The sequence below is a fragment of the Otolemur garnettii genome, unplaced genomic scaffold (assembly GCF_000181295.1).
Source record: "Otolemur garnettii isolate 467f Iridium unplaced genomic scaffold, OtoGar3 scaffold00002, whole genome shotgun sequence".
Lineage (NCBI taxonomy): Eukaryota > Metazoa > Chordata > Mammalia > Primates > Galagidae > Otolemur > Otolemur garnettii.
Window position 1 is genome coordinate 24,621,313 of NW_003852397.1, and position 24,160 is coordinate 24,645,472.

General features: G+C 39.7%; 1 protein-coding gene across 1 annotated transcript in view; it reads right to left on the minus strand.

The window, feature by feature from the left end:
* The window catches only part of SAMD3 (sterile alpha motif domain containing 3), a 46,828-nt gene that overhangs the window by 5,120 nt on the left and 17,548 nt on the right, over positions 1-24,160 (minus strand). The window contains exons 4-6 of the mRNA XM_023512623.1: positions 20,161-20,346; positions 19,830-19,914; positions 11,665-11,832 (exon numbers count right to left, since the gene is read on the minus strand). Of these exons, the coding sequence (XP_023368391.1) occupies positions 11,665-11,832; positions 19,830-19,914; positions 20,161-20,346 (439 nt within the window). The remainder of the gene's footprint in view (positions 1-11,664; positions 11,833-19,829; positions 19,915-20,160; positions 20,347-24,160) is intronic.

The following is a 24,160-nucleotide window of genomic DNA, read 5'->3' on the forward strand; positions in this document are numbered from 1 at the left end:
TTGGCGGGTCCGGGCTGGGGATTCGAACCCTCCACCTTAGGTGTACGTGGCTGGCGCCTTAGCCGGTTGAGCTATAGGCGCCGAGCCGAGGGGAACATTTCTGATTGGACTTGGCCTTGAACATGGTTAACAAATGGACACTCTTACATGAAAACAAAAAGACAAAATATTAAGAAGAGATTAAAAAAAAAGTCTTTAACACATTGACTGACACACTAGAAAAACGTTTTTCCTTACCACATTTGAAAAAAATTTTTTTCCTTGGGGCCACGGTATTTTATTAGGTCAAGAGATGTGTGAGTTAAATATGCTTCATGATACCCCAGACCCAAAATTAGTGTAAGTAAACCCAGACTCAAGTTAGTATAAGTTGAATACAATTCACATAGTAGTTAATGTGTTAAATTAAAGTTTTATTATTACTATTATCTATTTTCTTTTTAAACGCCTTTTTATAGGTCCAGTACCATACTATATAATTCAAGTTCAAAGTAATAGCAGTGAGCATCAGTGAATCATCAAAGTATCAGTGATATTCACTATACACTTGGGTACACTGGTTAAGGTTGAGGGGGCACAGCTAAGAAATACCTCACAAATTCTTCCTGAAATGTTAAGACAATCAACTTTGAGGAAACAAAAAACAAACAGATCTTCCTAGAAAAATTAGTTGAGAGAGCACTTGGCTGAACTGCACCTAAATGAAAGCTGACTAAATGACTGACTAAATGACCGACTAAATGACCAGCATGTGGGCATTTGTTACCTATAAGCATGAAAAAGATGATAAGGAACCAAAGAGGCTCTTACATCAAGGCTTCTACAAGCACATTAGGAAAGCTCTGGATAGACCCACTTTCTGTGAACACAGGACATAGATCAAGGGAACAAATTTCTTTTTTTTTTTGAGACAGAGTCTCACTATGTCACACTTGGTAGAGTGCTGTGACATCACAGCTCACAGCAACCTCAAACTCTTGGGCTTAAGCGATTCTCTGGCCTCAGCCTCCCAAGTAGCTGGGACTACATCACCAAGCATCATCACCAGGCGCCCACCACATCACCCAGTACTTTTTTGTTGCAGTTGTCATTGTTTAGCTGCTGGCCTGGGCTGGGTTTGAACCCACCAGCCTCAGTGTATGTGGCTAGCACCGTAACCACTGTGCTCTGGGCTCCAAGCCAAGGGGAACAAATTTCTTTTTTCTTTCTTTCTTTTTTTTTTTAATGTAATAACAAGTTTATTTATAAATCTCCTCCAGACTCTCTCTGTGTATATATGTGTACGTATATATATATGGACACATACTAGAGAGGGAGGCATAGTTTAAAATTATCATTTACAAATTTCAAATCAACTATCAGGAGCCAGCTTTAATGGCATCTGTAGGCCACCTCTAAGTACTATTCACTATAGCACTATAGGGGAATGAGCTTCCACAGCCACATTAGCTTATTTAATTCCATGCCTGGGTCACACATGATTATGACAGAGTCAAGACAGAGACAGAAAGAAGTAGCCTTAGTTCATACTGTAATCAAGTTCCTGGTTCCAGCCATCATAAACAGGGAAGCCATATACTCCAAATCATATCATCTAAAACAGGGCATATTTAATAGTGAATTAGAGCAATAAAAATAATTAAATTATATAATTTTCAAAAATATAACTTACCAAACAGATTAAAAAGAAATTCCTATATGCTTACATAAATTTAATTATAACAAAAAGTCTTCCCACAAAGAATACATTATACTAAGAAGGACCTGAGAGTTTTACAAACAAAGTTTATAATACTTGACTTTTTAAACAGTGTTTCAAACTTAGGCACATTCTTTCAAAAAGGGGAAAGAGAGGATGTTCTCAACTCATTCTATGAAACCTTTATGACATTGATCCCAAACAGGAAAGAATAATACTAGAGAGGAACAGTGCAGGTCACCTTTACTCATGAATAAAGTTGCAAATATTAGGAACAAGAAACAACCCAGTTGAGTTTTTCCCAGAAATGCAATGATGGTTTGATATTGTTAAGAGAGCTTTACTGCACATACTATCATACTGAATCTTAATTTTTTGACCACTGTTATAGGAAGATTTGGGGCAGAAAAAAAGTAGATTTTGAGAAATGTACTATAGTAACAGTTCTATGATTTTACTTGGATTACCTAAATATGTCTAAACATATACTGCATTAACTATTACAGATAAAACATATAATCATTCCAAATAATGGAGAAAAAGTATTTTATAAAATTCAATATGTCTTTATAATTAAAGAAAACAACTTTTGTCAAAATAAGAAGGGAGTTTTTAATACCTATAAAGTTATCTACCAAAAATCTAGAGCTAACATAATTTTTAATAATGAAACTTTAAAAGGATTCTCTTTAAAATTAGAAACAAGACAAAGTTGCTTTATTACATTCTTATTCAATTTTGTACTAGAAATTTTAGCCAGAGTAATAAGAAAAGAAAATGAGAGTCCGGGCATTACAGGCTCACACCTGTAATCCGAGCACTCTGGGAGACCCAGGCAGGTGGAATCCCTGATCTCACAAGTTTAAGACCAGCCTAAGCCAGAGCAAGATCCTTCTCTTTCTAAATGGCTGGGCATTGTGGCAGGCTCCTGAGACAAGAGAATTACTTGAGCCCAAGAGTTTGATGTTGCTGTGAGCTGTGACACCACAGCACTCTACTGGGAGCAGCAAAGTGAGACTCTGTCTCAAAGAAAAAAAGAAAACAAAATAAAAGGTAAAAAAAAAAATTGGAAAGAGAGACAAAATTATCATTATTCATAGAAAATGTGATTGTTCAAGAAAAAATTTAAAATGATGCACACCTAATCAATTATAATCAAGAAAAGTTTTTCCAGAGCAACTGAATATAAGATCAATATTCAACCAAGTGTTGTGGTAGGCACCTGTAGTCTCAGCTACTCAGGAGGCTGAGGCAAGAGAATTGCTTGAACTAAAATATACTAATAACCTGAAAATATAATTTTATACAATTGCCAAAGGAGAAAAAAAACCAAGAAAGTATCTAGGAAGAAAACTAACTTTTCTTTCTCCATAAAAGTCGACATTTATGGAGAAAATTATGAAATTCTTGGAAAATATTAATGAGACCTAAATAAATTGATAGATCCACTGTGTTTACAGAAAGAATCAGTATCATAAGAACGTCACCTTTCTCCAAGTGGAGCCATTGATTGAAGAATACTCTGCCAAAATCCAAAACCTAGCAAAACTACGTATATTTTCATCAGAACTTGAGAAGCTGATTCTAAAATTCATATGAAACATTAAAAAACTCAAGAATAACCAAGGCACTCCTAAAGAATAAGAATAAGGTAATGATGGGAAAATAGCAAGACATTTTACCACTATGAAAGTAAAAACAATTGGTATTCGTGCAGTGACAGATAATTCCAGTCGTGGAGCATAGCAGAGCTTCTAGACACGGCCATGGAAACAAGAGGGAGGGCATCACAAATCCCTACGATAGAGGAGGACTATTTTATAGAAGGTGAAATTATCCACATGATTTAGTTCTTTTTTTTTTTTTTAAACTAGAAGTACCATAAAAATCCACATGGTTTAACAACTGAAATTTTAAAGGCAAACCTTTGGAAAATATTTTAAAGAAAACAGAATATTTCTTGTCACCTCAAAGTAAAAAAGGATTTCCTAAAAGCACTAATCATAAGAGAAATGATTGGTACATATACCTACATTAAAATGACAAACTCATATTTCTTTGTCAAAAGACACCAGAAAGAAATTTCAAAGGCAAGGCACCACCTGGGAGAAGATACTACAGTAGATGTAATTTGTATAGGAGTAGAATACAGAATATATAAAGGATGTTTTCAAATAAATAAGAAAAAGGGCAACCTCACAGAAAAATAGGCAGAAGACATGAAGAAACATTTTACAGAAGAGGTGACATGAATATCTCATAAGTATCAACCTTATAAGTAATTAAAAAGAAAATTAGAAGCGAGGAAGATACCGTCTTATTCCTCATAGACTGAGGGAAGGGAGAGAAAGAATCAAACAGTAACAAGTCCTGCTCAGAGAGCTGACGTGGAAGTGGAATATTTTCATACCCCACAAGCCAGCAATTCCACCCCTAGTGTAAATCCTTGAGAACAGCTTCCCTTAGGCACCAAAGCACACACACAAGCATGACTACAACAGCATGGTTCATAATGACCAAAACTGGAACCAAATCAAATGTCCCTTAACAGGAAAATGGCCAAATAAACTACAGTTGCTGTCACCACAGATTATTAAACCAACAGGAAAATGAATAAACTACACAGCTCAGCTTAACAGCCCTGGATGAATCCCAGAGATGTTACAGTGAGTGGAAAAAAAGGAAGTTATCAAAGACAACATTGTTTTCTTTTTTTTTTCTCTTCCTTTCTCTTTCTCTCTTCTCTTTCTTTCTCTTTCTCTTTCCCTTCTCTCTCTCCTTTTTCTCTCTTTCCTTTTTTTTTCACACTCCCACTCTGTTGGCCAGGCTACAGTACCATGACATTATAGCTCACAGCAACCTCTCACCCTGGGGTTCAGGAGGTTTTCCCGCCTCAGCCTCCCAACTAGCAGGAATTACAGGTGCCTGCCATGATGCCCAGCTAATTTCTGTATTTTTGGTAGATACAGGGTCTCACTTTTCACCTTGTATTTTGGTAGATACAGGGTTTCGAACTCCTGAGCTCAAAGTAATCCACCCACCTCGGCCTCAGGCTAATTTGTCAAAAGATACCAGAAAGAAATTTCAAAGGCAAGACACCACCTGGGAGAAGATACTACAGTAGATGTAATTTGGAAAGGAGTCGAATACAGAATATATAAAGGATTTTTTCAAATAAAATCACTGCCCCTAGCTGACATCATAGTTTTCATATCATGATGTAAGCATCAAAGGCACCAAAACAAAACAATATTTTCCTTAAGAATTCATGCATATAGGCCGAGGTGGGTAGATTGCCTGTGCTCACGGGTTCAAGACCAACCTGAGCCAGAGCTATATTTTTTTTTTCTCTAAAATTCAACCAAGTGTTGTGGTAGGCACCTGTAGTCTCAGCTACTCAGGAGGCTGAGGCAAGAGAATCACTTGAACCAAGAGTTTGAGGTTGCTGTGAGCTAAAAAGCCACAGCCATGGCTGTGGGAAATGGAGCTTCCGAACATCAGTGGCTAAAAACAGGTCAGGTTCCCTGCTAACTGTCGTGTTCTCTAGAGCGTCACCTCATTTATTCTTTAATTTCTTGTAGGGTTGTTTATCTGAGCTATCCAGTATGGTAGCCACTAACCACATGTGGCAAGCCCAAATTGATTTTTTTTTAATTTAAAAAATATTTTTATTTCATTAAATTGTTGCTGTTTTGTTTGTTTGTTTGTTTGTTTAAGAGATGGAATCTCCTTATATTGCTAGACTCAACCTCCTGGGCTCAAGAAAGCCTCCCACCTCAGCCTCCCCAGTAGCTGTGACTGACTATAGGTGCATACCACCATATCTGAATTTTTGTCATTCTTTTTTAAATTTCTTTCTATTTTTCAGAGATAGCCCAAATCAAGATGTGTGCTGGAAACACTGGAATTCAGAGATTTAGTATACAAAAAGAGAATGTAAAATATCTCATTAACAATTTTTTAATAATGATTGTGTGTTGAAATGATATTATCGTGGTTATGTTGGGTTAAATATGCTATTAATATTAATCCTACTTGCTACAACATCATCATTCTGTTTTCCTTTTTTTTTTTTTTTGGTGACAGAGTCTTATTGTGTCTCCCTTGGTAGAGTGCCCTGGCATCACAGCTCACAGCAACCTCAAACTCTTGGGCCCAAGTGTATCTCTTGCCTCAGCCTCCCAAGGAGCTGGGGCTACAGGCACCTTCCACAATTCTTGGTAATTTTTTGTTGTTGCCGTTATCACTGTTGTTTAATAGGCCCAGGCCAGGTTTGAACCCATGAGCCTCAGTGTATGTGGCCTGTGACCAGCGTCCTAACCACTGATCTATGGCCACCAAGCCTTTTTTTTTTCTTTCTTTTTGAGAAAAAATCACATTCTATCGCCCCAGCTAGAGTGCTATGGCATCATCATAACTCACTGTAACCTTAAACTCCTGGGTCAAGCCATCCTCCTACCGCAGACACCCACAGGTGTGGCTAATTTTTCTTTTAGTCGACATTGGGTCTCGCTCTTGCTCAGGCTGGTCTCAAACTCCCAAGTTCAAGCAATCCTCCCACATCAACCTCCCAGAGTGTTAGGATTACAGACGTGAGCCACTGCACCTGGACTCGTGTTCCATTCGCTTGTTATAAAGTTGACTTTGGAAATGATGGAACTTAAACAGTCGTTTAGCTTAGTATTCAGATAGGTGACTCAATCAGCAGGCGAAGTTTCACCTATGCAAACTTGCCTCATGTTTCCAAGTGCACAGCTGACTTTTAAAACTTCACAGTATTAGTAAATTTACCACCTGCTAATTACAATAATTACATTCTACCCAGAATGCAATTAACTGTGAAGCTGCTTCTTCACTTTTGCTATCCTGTTCATTTTTGCACCATGAGAGAACCATCTGTGGATAAAGCTATAAAAAATGATTAGTATTTATATAATAAATCATTACGTGTCAGGTGCAGTAACACAAACAGTAAATGGTGTTAAGAGAAATCCAAGGGAACTTAGTAACTAGTCTTAACATTTGCCTCTCTGGGCAGTTTTTGCAGAACTTTCAATTCCGTTTTATTTCTAAGCCAAAGAAAGCTAACATATGGAAACTACTTTATGGCTTTTAAAGCTATGGGGTATTATGTAGTCAGTAAGATACTTTACATCAGAATGGAGAAAAATATTAGGTATTTTTCCTCCATATTTCAAAAAGAGAAATGTCCTTAAAATACAGGTCACAATGGAGAAAATCTTGGAGTGTTGAAGGCCTTAGAACAAAATCTCCAAATGAATTATCTGTTGAAACGAAAACTTAAAACAAAATAATTTTTCCCTCTATGTAAGTGTTTTTATTATAACACATGGCAATACTTCTCGTACATTTCCCCACTCTAGAGATATAATTGAAGGACACCCGGACTGCAGAATCACTGGGGAGGATGGCAGCATTAGCCAGATCCTCAAAAAATGCCTCCATTATTCCATGAAGCAGGCACAGGGTTTAAAAACCACAAAGAAATATATCCAAAGCTTAACAAACTGCCGGAGTCCCTGGTAGTACTTGGAATAGGCAAGGTCAGAAGGATAAGGCACAGGGCCCCCAAGATGGACGTGTCACCTCATCTCTAGAATGTTGTGAAGTATTGCTGAAAAAGGAATGAGGACGGTGGGGAATCACACACTAGATCTCCAATTCACTGTCACTCCTACTCTGGGTTAGTCAGAACCAGTCTTGTGACCACACTTAATTTCAAGGGCGTGAAGAAATACAATCCTTACAATTCTGCTAATTGTATGGAGAGAAAGAACTGGGTGAACTGGGAAGTAGTAGTCGTGCCCTAACTCATCTTTCAGTTTCTTGTTATATGAGAACAGACCTTTCCTTACAGTTTTGGAGCAGATAGAGTGAAAAGGGAACTCTTATACACTGTTAGTGGGAATGTCAATTAATACAACCTCTATGGAAAACAGTATGGAGATTCTTCAATGAACTAAAAGTAGACCTACCATTCAATTCAACTACCCCACTACTGGTTATCAAATCAAGGAAAAAGAAGTCATTATATCAAAAAGACAGCACCCTAGAATGTTTATCGCAGCACAGTTCACAACTGCAAAAATAATGGAATCACTATTGCCCATTAATTGATGAATAAAGAAAATAGAGTACTGCTCAGCCATTAAAGGAAAGAAATAATGTCTTTTGCAGCAACTTGGGTGGATCAGGAGACCATTATCCTAAGTGAAGTAGTTTAGGAACCGAAAAACCCCAAATACTACATATTCCCTCACAAGTAGGAGCTACAAATCAGTGTTTTCAACATTAAAAGAAGATAATGTCAGCAACAGTTAAGCGTACCATTTTGAGAATCTAATTATACCTCTGTTTATAAATACACAATGATGTATAGTAAAAGATAATTAAGAAAAGAAAAAAAAAACCACATTTGTCAATTCATATGGCTACAAGTTATTTCGACCTAACACTAAAAGTCAGATGCATAAGAAGCAAAGCAGAGCTGCTGCATTGGCTATAGGGCCATTTAAGCAGAAATATGAGGCCTGGATCTTGGAAAGACTTAGTTTTATTTTTTATTTTTTTGAGACAATCTTACTTTGTCACCCTCAGTAGAGTGTTGCAGTGTCATCATAGCTTATAGCAACCTCAAACTCCTGAGATCCTCTTATCTCAGCCTCCCAAGTAGCTGGGACTACAGGCACCTGCCACAACACCTGGCTATTTTTAGAGATGGGGTCTTATTCTTGCTCAGGTTGGTCTCGAACTCCTGAGCTCAGGCAATACACTCACCTTGGCCTCCCAGAGTGCCAGGATTACAGGCATGAGCCACCATGCTGGCAGAACATTTTTAAGACATTTTTTAAACATTACAAAATACCCCAGGAATAGAGACAGGCCTGGGAACAAAGTCTAAGAAGCCTTTCTTAGCATTTGACTCAGATATACTGACCTGAGGAACCCAGGTATACTGACAAGTGGTGCTTTAGCATTGCGGACATTCCAGGTTTTAAAGACAAAGAAAATACACTGTAAGCATAGCTAAACTGGCCTAGGAGTGCGGCAGGTAGAGGATTAGGGACAAGAGCTCCGTGGCCTCTGCTCAGACCCACACAAGCGCTTCAGCTGCCAAGGTTATCTGCAGAAGCCAATGTGACAAGGCTAAAAAAAAAAAAAAAATCCACCTCCTTCACTGCAATGTCTACCTTCAATTGTTTCATAAATTACCTTCCACTGAAACCACCTCACATATTGATGGAGGGGTGCAAGGTGAGAGCTAGAGCCAGGGCCCCAAAGCTCTCTGGAGGAACAGGCCTAGCTAAATTATTGATAATACTCAAACTCTATGATGGAGCAGGCTTAGCTAAAATAGTGGTAATAATCAGCCACTGTCCCCTCCCTTGCTTGATAATAGTCACTGTCTCCTTGTTAGCATCTCTGTAACTGCTACTCTACAGGGTACAGTTGTAAAGATTCTTTACTTTTCTCCTTAGAAAACACCGCCTGTTCAAAACCTAGGGGTAGTTTTTGAGATACCTTCCAGGTCCTGCATTCCAGTGGGTTGACTAACCTGCCCAGGCCAAGAAACCGACTCAACTGGCGTTGGACCCTCCTCCCACCAAGGAACTGCATTCCAGTGGATCAGCTGACCCACCCAGAAAGCCACCCACACCCAAGGACAACTGATTCTGCCCCAAACCAGCCATGTAGGAGATCTTGATTGCCAAACCTTCTGCCCCAAAAACTGTCATTAAAAACCCTGTCCCTCTAATTCTCAGGAAAGCTGATTTGAGAAATTGCTGGCATCTTCCCACTTAGTGCTATATGGAATAAACTCTTTCTCTGCTTATATGGAATAAACTCGTTCTCTGCTGTAAATCCTGCTGTCCCTGATATTGGTTGGATTTCTCTTGGGCAACAGGGCCAGCAAAGGAGAAGCATCAACATAAACAAAACAAAACAAAGCAAAACAAATGAAAATTCCTTCTCCTCCCTTCTTCCTCCAGCCGGCCAACCCCACTTCCCTGCCTTTGAATACAAGGCCAGATTCCTGCTTCTTGCCTGCAGTAACATTTTCCATCTCTGCAGCACATAAAATATTTTTTTTTTCTGTATCATGAAAATATTATGTCCAGTCAAGAAATTTTAAAAGGTGGGAGAGTTACCCAAGTGTGTCTTCATCCACACGTTTTTAATGTTCAGAAATCTTAAAAGACATTAAAAAGCAGCTATTTCTATTTCAAGTGGAGATTGGAAACAAGCAAGCAGTCTGAAAAGGTAAAATAAAATTCTATGAGATAAATTCAGTGTATGAGAGGCCCCCATCTTCCTAGTATTTGTACACTTGCTTAATCACCAGGGAGGGTGGTTAATGTAATATTCTAGTGTAAATTTCCTCCCATCTTTTTAAGCTCTTGGCTTTACAGAGCATGGAGCAGTTTGCAGCTCTATTTGTAAGGACAGAAAAGTAAATCCTAACCAATTAGATTTGTTTGCCAGGAAAAATGTCTTTTCAGATGTAAATGAGGGCTACTTTAAAAGCTCTTTTTAGCCCAATTTGGCAGGAAGATCAAAACTAAATTCTATTACAAATTAACTCTTAATCCTGGTATATTCAATTCCTGGTTCTTTTTGAAACAAAATCCCCTGTCTGGGGCCGGCACGGTGGCTCACGCCTGTAATCCTAGTACTCTGAGAGGCCAAGGCAGGTGGATCTCTTGAGTTCAGGAATTGGAGACCAGCCTGAGCAAGACCGAGACCCCAGTCTCTAAAAGTAACCGGAGGTGTGGCAGTTGCCTGTAATCCCAGCTATGGGAGAGGCTATGGCAAGAGAATCACTTGAGCCCAAGAGTTTGAGGTTGCTGTGAGCATTGATGCCATAGCTCTCTACCAAGGATGACAAAGTGAGACTCTGTCTCAAAAAAACAAACAAAATTCCCTGTCTGGGCTACAGAAGGATTCATCCTAGGATTCAGGTGTGTCTAGGGAACTAGAAAGGATAGTCAAGAAGAGCGTGGTTCTACAAAGGACTTAAGCATTTTGAGAAGGAACACAAAGTGTGGGTGTACCAACTGGTTCAAAGATGATGTGTCAACGAAGGAAAGGAGCTTCCGTTTAGGCCTGTTCAGGGAGGAATCTCCAAGACCTGCCAGGGACTTTCAGCCTGGAGCTCCCCACATCCACATCTAGATTTGGTGTTGCACCTTCTAGATCAGCAGTAGGGAAAAGCCAGTGTGGAGTTATGTATCCATGTATGTGAGTTCTTTCCTCTCTACACCCTTGAGACTGGTGTCTACCTAACCCTTACAACAAGAGCAGTAAAAACTTTCTGTAGTCCTAAAAGCATCAAGAAAACAAGATGGGCTGGGTGGTAGCTCATGTCAATAATCCTAGCACTCTGGAAGGCTGAAGTGGGAGGATTGCTTGAGCTCAGGAGATGGAGACCAACCTGAGCAAGATCAAACCCTATCTTTACTAAAATTTGAAAAGTTAGCCTGGTGCCATGGTGGGTGCCGATAGTCCCAGCTACTTGGGAGGCTGAAGCAGGAGGATCGTTTGAACCCAAGAGTTAAAGCTGCTGTGAGTTAGGCTGATGTCATAATACTCTAACCTGAGCAGCAGAATGAGATTCTGTCTCAAAACAAACAAAAACCCACAAAATGCACTGAAAGAGGAAAAGAAATTATTCAAAGGCTGAGAACTTAAGGGTTTTTCCAGGTTCTTTGATGGCTGTAAAAAACAAAAAAAAAAAGGACATGAAATGAACAATAATTGTTTTCAACAGCCCTCTTGTGCAAAAAGCGTTCATGTTACGGGTGCAAAACATACATTTTCTTGGTTCTTGACTACACCTAAAATTTTAAAAAGGTTATTTTTGTTTTAATGATTTCAAACACTATTATTTGTTATCCCTTCATCAATCATTCAAATAACCAGAACATCTAAAAATTCATTCTTACTTTTATCTGGACAGGCTTGATTTCATCAAATCTTCTATCAGCAAGAGATTTCCTCGTCTGGCCTCTTCGATGTCCAAATTTACACTTGTTTCTCATCACTTGTTCATCATCTTCTATGGGTCTTCGAACATATTTAAAGCGATCTTTGAGGGCTCGTTTCCATAAAGTCTGTGTAAAATAAAATAGGCCAGTTAATCTAATACCTGCGCAATAAAATCTTTATTGGTCCATCACCCTAGGGTTTGAAATTATTTTCATATCGCAGTAATAAAAAATATATCTATCCTTCCATTTATCCTTAAAATAATCTTGTGACAGTGCTATGAAAAATGTAAATCTTAATTTATAGCTAAGGAAACAAAAGTTGGAGAAATAAAAATAATTCCCATTGTCATATAGTTATTGAGTAAATATACTGGTTCCTAAATCAGGATTTTCTAACCATCAAAAGTGGATACCTTCCGTTATACTCTACTATTTCCACAACCCATTCCATTTTTCTAGTGGGTTCTAAACAAAACCTCATACTGGCTTATGAATTAATGCATTTACATTTGTTTCCTCATATTTCAAAATACTTTTTGGTGATTATTACTGGCATTCACTCCCCAAATATTTGTGGTGCATCTACTGTTTCAAACACAAAGAGGTAGGGAAAAGGGTGCGGGTAGACCTTGCTTTTAGTCAGCAGAGGGATAAATAATTTTTATATTTGGCCAAAATGTTATAATAGAAGAAGACACAGCATTAGCTTACAGGGTTAGAGGATCACAGAAGCCTTCCTGTAGGAAGTGCGTCTAAACTGGGGCCTGGGTCTTAGGCTCAGGTAACTATGAGAGGAGGACGGGTTGGGTGGGTGGACTGAAGTTCCAGGAGGATGAAGTAGCATGGGCTGTGAAGTAGAGAGAGCTGATGCCCTCTGGAGCACTGCCAAGAGTTGTGCATGACTAGGGCAGAAAGTGCAGGATGCAGGGATGACAGAGGATGGCGGAGATAAAGAGAGGGAGAGAGGCCAGCCCAGTCCCGAAGGACCAGGGTGATCTCATTAAGGAGCTTCAACACAATCCTGAACCAGGTCTTCTCCAATCCCCCTCTGTGGACAGGCTGCATCATAATCTCATGGGGGAACTTTTGCCTTTGGCCCTTTAAAGCAATAGCTCTCTCAGCATTTAGCCTGAATCACAATTCCCTGCGGACTTAGAGCACAGCTGCTGAGCCTCCCCTCAGACTCTCTAACCGATAGGTCATGGGTGGGGCTGGGAATTTGCATTTCTGATAGAATCTCTAAGTGAGGCTGACGCCACTGGTCCAGACTCTAAAGGCTCTGGATCAGTAGACCTGAACGGAGCCCAGCTGTCTGTGTTTTTAAAAAATGTATAGATTATTTAGCTGCAGAGCCAAGTTAGGAAGCCTTCCTAGGCCCTTTTGAGTCAGGAGCGTGATGGTCAGATTTGGGCTCAGAAGAATCTGGCACATGGAATGTCTGGGCATTTAGAGACCTAGCTAACAGCTCAGGAACACACCAGGGCTCCTTCCTCGACATTTCCTTCTGCTGGGCCTTCTGTTTGGGGCAGAAACCTCTATCCCTCTCCTCCCCCAGCCAGCTGGTGCCTAGTTAATGATCCTTCACTACCACGTCTGGGCTCAGCATCTCCGCTTCACAGAAGCCCCCCTCTGGCCTTTCCAATAGCTCATCTCCCTGGGTTGAGCTCACCTCTGTCTGTCAGCACTTACCACACTGGTAATTTACTCTCAACCCTGTGGTGATTTTTGTTTGTTTCTTCTATTTTCCTTTTTATGTTTCCTTCTTCCTTGCCTCCCTCCTCTCTTCCTTTCTTTGCTCCAGGCTACAAAGACCAAAGGACAGACTGGTCTGCCTTGCCCATCAAGCCAAGCACAGTGTTTGGTCTTTTTTTTTTTTTTTTTTTTTTTTTTTTTAAAACAAAGTCTCCCTTTGTCACCTTCTGTAGAGTACTGTAATGTCATAGCTCACAGCAACCTCAAACTCTTGGGCTCAAGTGATTCTCTTGCCTCAGCCTCCCAAGTAGCTTGGACTCCAGGTGCCAGACACAAGTCCTGGCTATTTTTTGTTGTTGTTGTATTTTGTTCAGCAGGCCCAGGCTGGGTTTGAACCCACAAGCCCCAGAGCATGTGACCAGCACCCTAACCACTGAGCTATGGGTGCCCAGCCACCAAGAATAGTGTTTGATGCAAATTAGAAGCCAGAAATATTTGACCCTGTGTGTCACGCCTCTATGAGGCAGAGAGATTCAGGTGTCAGTGCAACAGACCAGCAGCAAGACTCTGCGTCTCAGCCTTGCGTGGTAAGTAACTTACTGTGTGAATAATAGTGGGTGCAGGGTAAAAAAGAGGCACTTTGCAATCAGACGGGCCCATTTCCCTCTCAGCTGTGGCCTCTGGAATGGGTGGTAAATTGCTGAGAGGCTCTAGGTGTGTTTTTTCTGCGCACTGTTACCTACAGGCAAATGGGAATATCACTGAAATAACACTGTCAAGTGTTGGGCATTTAGATTTTGCCATTCCAGGTTACATGGCTTACAGGTCCCAACCAGAGTATTCTTTAGAAAGCACCGTGGCCTAAGTTGGGAAGACACAGGGTCTAAGTACTAGCCCGAGTCCTTGTTAGCAAAGTAACCTTCAACAAGTTACCCCAACCCACCCACCCCCGACTTCGTTTCTTAAACTATAAAATGGAATGGTAAAATCTGTCCTGTCCAATGCACTGGATTTTTGGAAGACTCCAATGAGTAGCTACTTGTGGGAGATATTTGTAAACTAGAGTACTGTTCATAGAACCCTCCAACAGCCCCGGATAAGGCAGCAGCAGGGCAGGGGGAGGGTGGCAGTGGCCTCAGCTCTGATTAAGTGCCTGGGTGTGCATGACTCAGAGCTGCTTCCTCACCTCCCACAGGCTTGGGAGCCTGGACTTTGCTATCGCTGTTTTACAACAGCTCGGGGAAAATGAGTGGCTCCTCTTTTTCTTAGCCCCTAAAGATGAACTAGTGCAAATACATTTTTCCCTTCATGCTTCCTACAACTCTGAGAGGCCTCTAAGCCTGCTGAACCTGGTGGGAGGCATTACAGCTATCACGTGCTAGGACATTTTCAAATTGCCAATTTCTTTTTCCCAGCCTTTCCTGTCTCTCTTCATTAACTGTCTGATAGGAACAGAAAAAGGACAAATCAAATACTGTCTTCTACATGAGCATTCAATCAGTGAGTATTTACTGAGCGTCTGCTGGATGCCTGGCACTCTGAATTACTTAGATAGATGCCTCAGGTAGATGGACTTAGTAGAAAATATTTGTGTTATAGAATAAGCATCCCTCCTCTCCCTATGTTTCCAGCTAACAGGGCTGTGGAAAGTTCCACATGGATACAGTTTTCCTCCAATCACTCTGAAATGGAAAATGGGCCCTGAAATTATGAGCCTCCTACCGTGACACGTGAAACACTTCACAGCATCACCAGAGATTTTTGTTCAGTATTTAAAGCCCCAATACAATTCTTAGGAAGCAGACAGATGCAGAATGTGGGCCCTCTTACGTGGCGACTGGACTAGACTTGTCCAAAAAGCAAATATCGGAAAAACAAAAAAGAGTGGGGAGATATTGTCTAGACAAAAAGAACGTAAAGAGACATAATAACTAAATGAAATGCATCAGACTCAATTCAATTTTATAGCAAAAAATCCATTTGAAAAACAGTTTTGAATAATTGGAGAAATGTGAATATGGACTGTCTATGCTATTATGAAATTATTGTCCATTTTCTTAGGTAGAAAAATGGTATCATGGTTATACAGAAGATGGTCCTTATCTTTATAAGACATATGCTGAGGCGGTTAGGGAAGTCACCTGCAGCTTGCTATCAAATGCTCAGCCGAAACAAATAAATATGAGAGAAGAAAAATCAAAGTGGTAAAATGTCAGTACCTAGTGAATGTAGATTAGTGATTGTCAACAGGAGATGTGGTGTTGTCCCTCCCCTCCCAGGAGACACTGGTGATGCTTGGGGACGTGTTTGGCTGTTACACTGAGGTGGATGAGGTGCTACTCACACCTCAGAGGGCCCAGGATGCTGCTGAATACCCTAGAATGCACAGGACAGCCCTACCAGAAAGAATCATCCAGCTGTAGGTGTCAGTAATACAAATGGGGAGAAACCTTGATCTGGGTGAAAGGTATTTGAGCATCATTGTAGCTTCTTTCAACTTTTGTGTTGATTTGAAGTTTTTCAAAACAAAAAGTTGAAAATAAATTTTTCCCCCAAATAGCCAAATGTACTTTGTCTCTCTCTCTCTTTCACACACACACACACACACACACAACCTCTGAAATGTTATACATCTTCCATTGTAGCATCAGAACACACAGACTTGCAGGGAGAATCTGGGTAAACATCTACCCACGCCCCTGAGTTTCCCTTTTCACTGTGCAGGTGCAGATATGAGCCACAACTTGCTAAGCAATTTTGCTTTTCTTTATCATTTAACCTTCTTTAGCTAAGGCCACTGGGAAGAGATGTGAGTAAAATGCACACAAGAGCCAAGAAAGCATCATTTGCTACTTTGTATGTCACCTTGACAACCATAAAATGGAAGATTGTAATTGCATAGATACGGATTTGCTTATATGTGCATATATGTAAAAATTCTCTAGAAGGAAACTTTGATAACACTGGTTACTTCTGGGGAGGAAACTTAGGCATCAGAAGGGCAGGGGTTGGTGGAGACTTTTCCATTTCATACCTGGTGGCAACTTTTGAATCTTGAGCTATATGAATGTGTAGAATTCTTATACTTTCATGCCTTGGGTTTCAGTCTGTTATCCATCATGAATTAAATTTGTGAGTGGGATAAAAATGGGATCCCATTTTTATCTTCTATTATTTTTGTTTATTTATTGTTCTATTTTTTCTAGAGACAAGGTCTTGCTATGTTGCCCAGGTCTCAAACTCCTGGCCTCAAGCAATCCTCCTGTCTCTGCTTCCCAGAGTACTGGGATTGCAGGGGTGAGCCACTGCACCCAGCTAAATTATTATTTTATTTTATTTTTATTTCAGAATAGTATGAGGGCATTCATGTTTTGTTTACATCATTACTTTTGTTTGAGTCAAAGTTATAAGTGTGCCCCTTATGCAGATATGAAACATTATACCTGTTAAGTGTGAATTTGCCCCTTCTGCCCCCCCCACTTGCTTGCTTTCCATTGAGTTTTACTACCAAATATGCAGATGATGTTGATCGATTAGTTCCTTTTTAATAGTGAGTACATTAGTTTTCCATTCTCGCAAATCTTCACTTACAAGAATGGTCTCCAGTTCTACCCAGGTTGTTATAAAAAGTATTAGTTCACCATATATATATGTGTGTGTGTGTGTGTGTGTGTATATATATATATATATATATACATTTTTTTTTTTTTTGAGACAGAGTCCCATTCTGTTACCCTGGATAGAGTGCCATAGAGTCATTGTAGCTCACAGCAACTTCAAACTTCTGGGCTCAAGTGATCCTCTTGTTTCAGCTTCCTGAGTAGCTGAGATGACAGGTGCCTACTACAATACCTGGCTAGTTTTTATTTTTAGTAGAGACAGGGTCTTACTCTTGCTCAGGCTGGTCTTAAACTCAAGCAATCCACCTGCCTCGGCCTCCCAGAGAACAAGGATTATAGGCTCAAGCTTCTGTGCCTAGCCCCTGGGATTTTTTGATAAAAGCTATTCTCACACACACATATATATGGTGAACTAATACTTTTTGTAACAACCTGGGTGGAACTGGAGACCATTCTTGTAACTACCTCACTGTAGTTTTGATTTGCATTTCCTGATGATTAGAGACATTGAGCATTTTTTCATGTTTAATGGCCATTAGCCTATCTTCTCTTATAAAGCTTCTATTCATGTCTTTTGCCCATTTTTTATGGGGTTGTTTGATTTTTTTTTCTTGTTGCTTTGCTTGAGTTCCTTGTAGATTCTTGTTACGTGCTGTACATCTTTGTTGGATGTATAGCATGCAAATATTTTCTCCCACTCTGTAGGGTGTCTATACACTCTATAGATTGTTTCCTTGGCTGTGCAGAAACCTTTTAGTTTAATCAGGCCCTATTTTAAAATTTTTGTTGTTGCCGTGATTGCCTTTGGGGTCTTCTTCATAAATTCTTTGCCTAGGCCAATTTCTATAAGAGTTTTTCCTCTAGAATTCTTATAGTTTCTTCTAGAATTCTTATAGTTTCATGCCTTGGGCTTATGTGTTATACATTTTCTTCTAGAATTCTTATAGTTTCATGCCTTGGACTTGTGTGTTATCCATCATGAATTACATTTGTGAGTGGTGAACAGTGAGGATCCTGTTTCAATCTTCTACATGTGTCTATTTATTGAATAGGAATTCTTTTCTCCAGTGTATGTTATTGTCTGTTTTGTCAAAGATCAGAGGGGAATGTGAGTGTGGTTTTATATCTGGATTTTCTGTTCTGATCCACTGGTCTATGTCTCTGGTCTTGTGCAGCCAAATTATTTTTTAAAACCTAAGTTCTATGTACAGTAACACTGATTACTTGGTAGATATTATATCTCCGGTGTAGAAGGAATTCTGGACAAAAGTTTTATCAGCCACACTGACATGATGGTCAGTGTTAAGACTCCAGGTTTGTTTGTTATTATTATTGTTGCTTTCTTGTGTTTTGTTTTAGAGCAAATTTGGTTTACTCTATCGTGTGCTTCATATAAGCAGCATGTCTTAGAAAGCATATCATCCTAGCAGGAAGAATACCTGAATTCTAGCCTTGGCTTCAATAGTTACTATTTCCAGACATGGCATGTAATATCTTTCCCAAGTCTCAGTTGTAAAAGAGAATCTTCAAGTCCCTGTACATTATGAAAATTCTGAGACTTTGGCCATATCTAATGAACCTTTTCATGACAATACCAAAAAGTAAGAAAGGAAGGAAGGGAGGGAGGAAAAGGGAGAGAAGTAGGAAGAAAACAGAGGCCTTAGATATTTTGACATTCACAGATATTGGCATTTAACCTTGGTTTTTAAAATTGAATCCAATTGCTTAAATTTTCTATCTTCAAGAAAGCAGAGCAAAAATATTTTCTCACAGATACCTGAGATGGTAAGGTATAAAAAAACTATCCTATTTAGATATGACTACCAATGTGTAGGTATATGGCATAGAGAGATACAGAGACTAATAAACATAAATATATCTTATGTATACATAGCTAAAGTTCTCCATAATTATTCTCAAATCATATAATTCCAGTGTCATAGACACTCAGTTTTGTGTTCTCATCTTTACTAATTTTAAGTGTGTACTTCCACAGTGTTAAGCATATCCACACTGTCATGCAATAAAGTCACCAGTCTCTTAAATCAAAGAGACAGGCAGATCCAAAGAGCAAAGTTGTACTGATCCCTATAAAAGGAGTGGTTTCAACCGTGGCTGAACATTAGAATCATTCGGGAAACTTTTTCAGGTACCAATAATAGGTCCCATCCTCAAATCAATTAAATCAGCATCTCTGGGAATGCTAATGTGTAGCCAGAGTTTAGAGCTGCTACTCCAGAGCACCCTTAGAATCTGCTTTTATCAGGTCATAGGACCTAGTCTGCCCTGAAGGTGGAGACCAAAGCCTCAAAGTCAGTTTATCCACTGGGTCTAAACAGAAGGCAAGAAACATTTGACAGATAGAAGCTCTGACACAAGTCCTTCCCTTTCTATGCATCCTTCTCCTAAAGACCCTTCCTAGAGACTCATCACTCCATCTGGGCTTCCTAACAGCTTTGAAGGAAGGATAGACAGATGATGGCAGAGAAAGACAAAGAGGACAAAGAAAGGACAGGGCACAGAGAGAGAAGTTATCAAAAAGGGGAGGGGGAGGGGAACGTGTGCAAAGCCAAGAAAGAAGCAGGCACTGAGAGAAAGACAGAGTCAAAGAAAGAAAAAATCGGAGAGCATTAACCGAGACAAAGAAAGAACCAGAGAAATAGGCAAAAAAAAACCAGACAAACCAAGACAGACTGAAAGAGGAAGACATCAAGAAAATAGGGGTGAAGCATAAAATCGCTGGGCAGTACACAGCTATAATTTTAAGATGAGCTGAGATTAAAAAGATGGCACCATGTGGTCACTTACAAAGCCACAGCCGTCCTCGTCCAGGAAAGGGTGGGCCTGCAGCAGGGCGTTAACCACATCATTGTACTGCTGGGTGGTGGGGTACCTGTGAACCGCACCAAAGAGAAATATATTTCACTCCAAGCTACCCATACTCCTTCCTTTTGATGATATTATACTCAGAGTTTTCTTCAAATCTTTCTAGATAACAAAACAGACATTCAAATATTGGACGGTGTTGGGCCTATAACAAATATGTCATCCCCAATCTGGAAAGGGTTGATCCCACATGAATTCTGTTCTGAAGATAGACCCTCTCCCAAAGCAGAAAGTCTGTGCAGCTACTACTCACAGCGAACCTTGCAGATACTTAGTCATGTCAGCCTGGAGAAACTCGATCATCCTTATCCTCATGCTGTGGTTGGGACGCTTCTGCTCTGCTAACATGCATCTGACATCATAGGGAAACTCTGGTAAAACATAGGACTTTGTCCACTGGAATGTTTTGCTCCTCGCTAGAACATGTTTCACATTTCTTCTGTAAAATAAAAACACGCAGAACGTGAAATTCTGTTCCAAATATATGCCACTTTTTTTTTTCAGACAGAGTCTCACTCTGTCCCCCTGAGTGATGGGGGTGATAGAGTGTCCTGGTGTCATAGCTCATAGCAACCTCAAACTCTTGGGTTTGAGCAATCCTCTTGCCTCAGCCTCCCAAGTAGCTGGGACTACAGGTGCCCACCATGATGCCCCAGCTAGTTTTTTTCTATTTTTAGTAAAGATGGGGTCTTGCTCTTGCTCAGGCTGGTCTTGAACTCCTTAGCTCAATCCACCTGCTTTGGCCTTCCAGAGTGCTAGGATTACAGGTGTGAGTCACAGCACCCAGCCACTTATTAATTCTCTACATCCTGAGAACTCATAAACAACTTTCCTGGGACCTTAATACATGAAAATCATGGAGGTGCCTTCCATCCATACATCTACCCACAATGTTTGAAGGCTCATTAGGTATCTCTGTCCTTCCACGTACACATAAATAATTGTAGTTCTAAAAAAAAAAAAGTCATAATAAAATAGACTTTAGAATAAAGCCTGAAGTTGGAAAGAATATTAATCCATTTTTCTTGAAGCAGTAACATGTAATGCATAGCTCAAAACCAGACAACACACCTAACAAAAAGAAAATAAGCTATTCATCAAAGCAAATGAGGTGTACCATAAAGTCTTAGCAATTAAGATAATCTGAATTAAGAAAATCTTTATTTTTTGAGACACAGTCTCACTTTGTTGCCCTTGGTAGAGTGCTGTGACATCGTAGCTCACAACCTCAGACTCCTGGGCTCAAGCAATTGCCTTGCTCAGTTTTACTATTTTTTAGTAGAGACAGGGTCTCATTCTTGCTCAGGGTGGTCTTGAACTCCTGAGCTCAAGCAATTCACCTGCCTCAGCCTTCCAGAGAACTGGGATTATAGGCATGAGCCACTGCGCTGGCCAAGAAAATCTTCTAATTAATTTATTCAGTTACAGTTTATAGCAAATTATAAGATCAACATAGTATGGTTGATCTCGCCTATTTAACAAGATAAACCTTGTTTCTAAATTAAAACTTAATATAAGGCATTCTGTTTCCATTCGTGATGAAGTTTCTCCAAAGGCTGCAGAAACTATAACTATAGAAAGCAGATTGAGGGTTGCCTAAGGCTGAGGATGGCCAAAATGGATCATGCTGATAGTTCTATAACCATATAAAGCAGTGGTTCTCAACCTTCCTAATGCTGCAACCCTTTAATACAGTTCTTCATGTTATGGTGACCCCCAGCCATAAAATTATTTTCGTTGCTACTTCATAACTGCAATTTTGCTACTGTTATGCATTGTAATGTAAGTATCTGATATGCAGGATGTATTTAGGTGACCCCTGTGAAAGGTTGAGAACTGCTGGTATGAAGAAAGTTGCTGAAGTTGCTAAAACATTTGAGTTGTACACTTTAAATGTATTTAATGGTATATAAATGAAACATCAACGCTGTTTATAAAATTAAGTATCAGAACCATTTTCAAACCTAAAAGTTAATGACTGACCTTGAGTGTGTCAAAAGAGTCTATAGTAAAATTTGCAGGTAACAGTTAGTCAAAGGCACTAGGTAGCTTTCAATCCATTTATAGGATTGATGGCAATGGAAGGAACAGAAAGAATCCAACTAGAAGGCAACAGAAAGATTTTTTAATTAGCCAAGGAGGTTAACTTTCTGACAACCATGGAATCCTTAAGGCCCAAACAAAATTCTGGTGAGTTTTGACAGGCCGGGATTCTTTTAACATTGTAGGCCAAGGCCAGGCTTTGTAAGAACGTATGCTCTATCATGGAACATGGGGAGGAAAGTGTACAGGAGAAAGCACTCTCATCTCTTTTTATGACAAGCTCCCTTTTCCTTTTTTGTTCTCTCCTTGGCAGTCACTCTATCAGAGGTGAAAATAGGTCCTGGCTAAAACAAGTACACCAATAATTTAAAACTTGATTCAATATGGCAATAGGCAATTTCCAGGTGTAAAACCATTTTTCCCTATGTTTCTCTTCCATTTCATTCATTCATTCAACTAATATTTATTTGGGGGGCGGAGTCTATTAAGTGCCAGTTACTCTTCTACAATTCTCATTTCCTTCCACATCCTATAACTTATTTCTCTCTCCCATGACCAGGTATCTCTCCCCTATCTACTGAGACCAAGGGTTATAAAAGTAATGGCAAGTTTTCTTGGTTGTGTTTTGGGTCATAAAACCAGTTGATTCTACACTGTACCGGCACCTTGGTTGTGTTTTTAAAAGGTGATGTCACTGGGTATAAGTTAAGCTTGGCTTCAGTACATCATAGCATCTGTTTTTCTTTTCCCCAGAGATTTTTAAGGAAGCTAAGTTAGCTGCATGGCCCTTTGGGGCTGTTGAGGCTGTTATGTCTTAGCTAGTAGCAAACCAACAGATAGCTTCTATATGCCGATGTTATAAAATGGGGCTTGGTATGATTTTTGCCCTCTTGTTCTACCTATTTGTCCTCTGTGTCTTTTCTCGTCAACATCAGGGTAGGGACTATAATGCATGGCATTATTTTTATCAAATACCCAGGATGCAGCTAGACATACAAAGTGTATGGAAGACAGAGATATTTACTCTATCTTGCTGCAAATGGAGTTAGTAGACAAAACCGGAAGCATCCCATTTCCTTTTTCTTTACATTAAGACAATTTAAAAGGTGTTCTGGAAGTGACTAGAATCCAACCTATGCCAACTAATACAAGTATTACAAAAGTCACTCATTAGAAATTAAGAATGTAGTCCATTCTAATTTGGAAACAGATAACTTCAGGCACGATCATTTCCCATCTATAAAACTATATAGACATTGGATTAAAAAATCTTCAGTGTGAGGTTAAGATTATTCATGGTAAGCTGGAGTTGGGCAGACCACCAGTGGAAATCGGACAAAAGTAAGGGCAGGGAGCAAAAAGCACGCCAAACTCAGAGCACACTCAGACTTTGCTTCCCACCTCAGAGCCAGAAACAAAATCAACACCACAAACAACAGGTCTCTAATTCAATGAGTCTCAAGCAGGTGCAGAGTAAAATCAACTGGAAAGCTTTTAAAACATGTTAATACTTAGTACAGGCCCCAGTCTAACTGAACCAGCACCTAATGCTTACTACACCTTCAGTCTACATGTAGAGTTTACATTTGTAATCAAATAAAACTTATAAGAAAGTTAAGCTGGCACACTTGACAATTGCCAGTATCATCATTGTATTATGTGCTTTTAATTTTAAAAAATGCTTAGATGGGGGTTTTCATGATAAAGCTCATTGACTCTCCAACTTTTTCTAACTTAAGAGTGAAGAAGCATCTAATTTTTCTCCTGCTCTCAGAGAGCAGATAGTATGCCCAGATGGGGCTCATGTAGGCTACAGAAGGTGGCCCTGTAAGGTCCAGGTGAGCACCAGCTCTCTAAGGAGAAATCTAAATGGAGAAGTTGAGAATTGGTGGCTAGCAGAAGAGACATAGGTGGCTCATGAGGGCAGGGACTATTTGTTTTATCTCCAGTGTATATAACATTGTCTAGTAGAGTTGATGCACAATTATTTTTGTTGAAAGAATGAACAGGGTCAGCTGAAAGGAGTAGTTTGTTTTTTTTTCTTGAGACAGAGTCTTACTTTGTCACTTTCAGTAGAATGCTGTGATGTCATAGCTCACAACAACCTCAAACTCTTGGGCTTAAGCGATCCTCTTGCCTCAGCCTCCCCAGTAGCTGGGACTACAGGCACCCACCACAATGCCTGTCTATTTTTAGAGACGGGGTCTCAC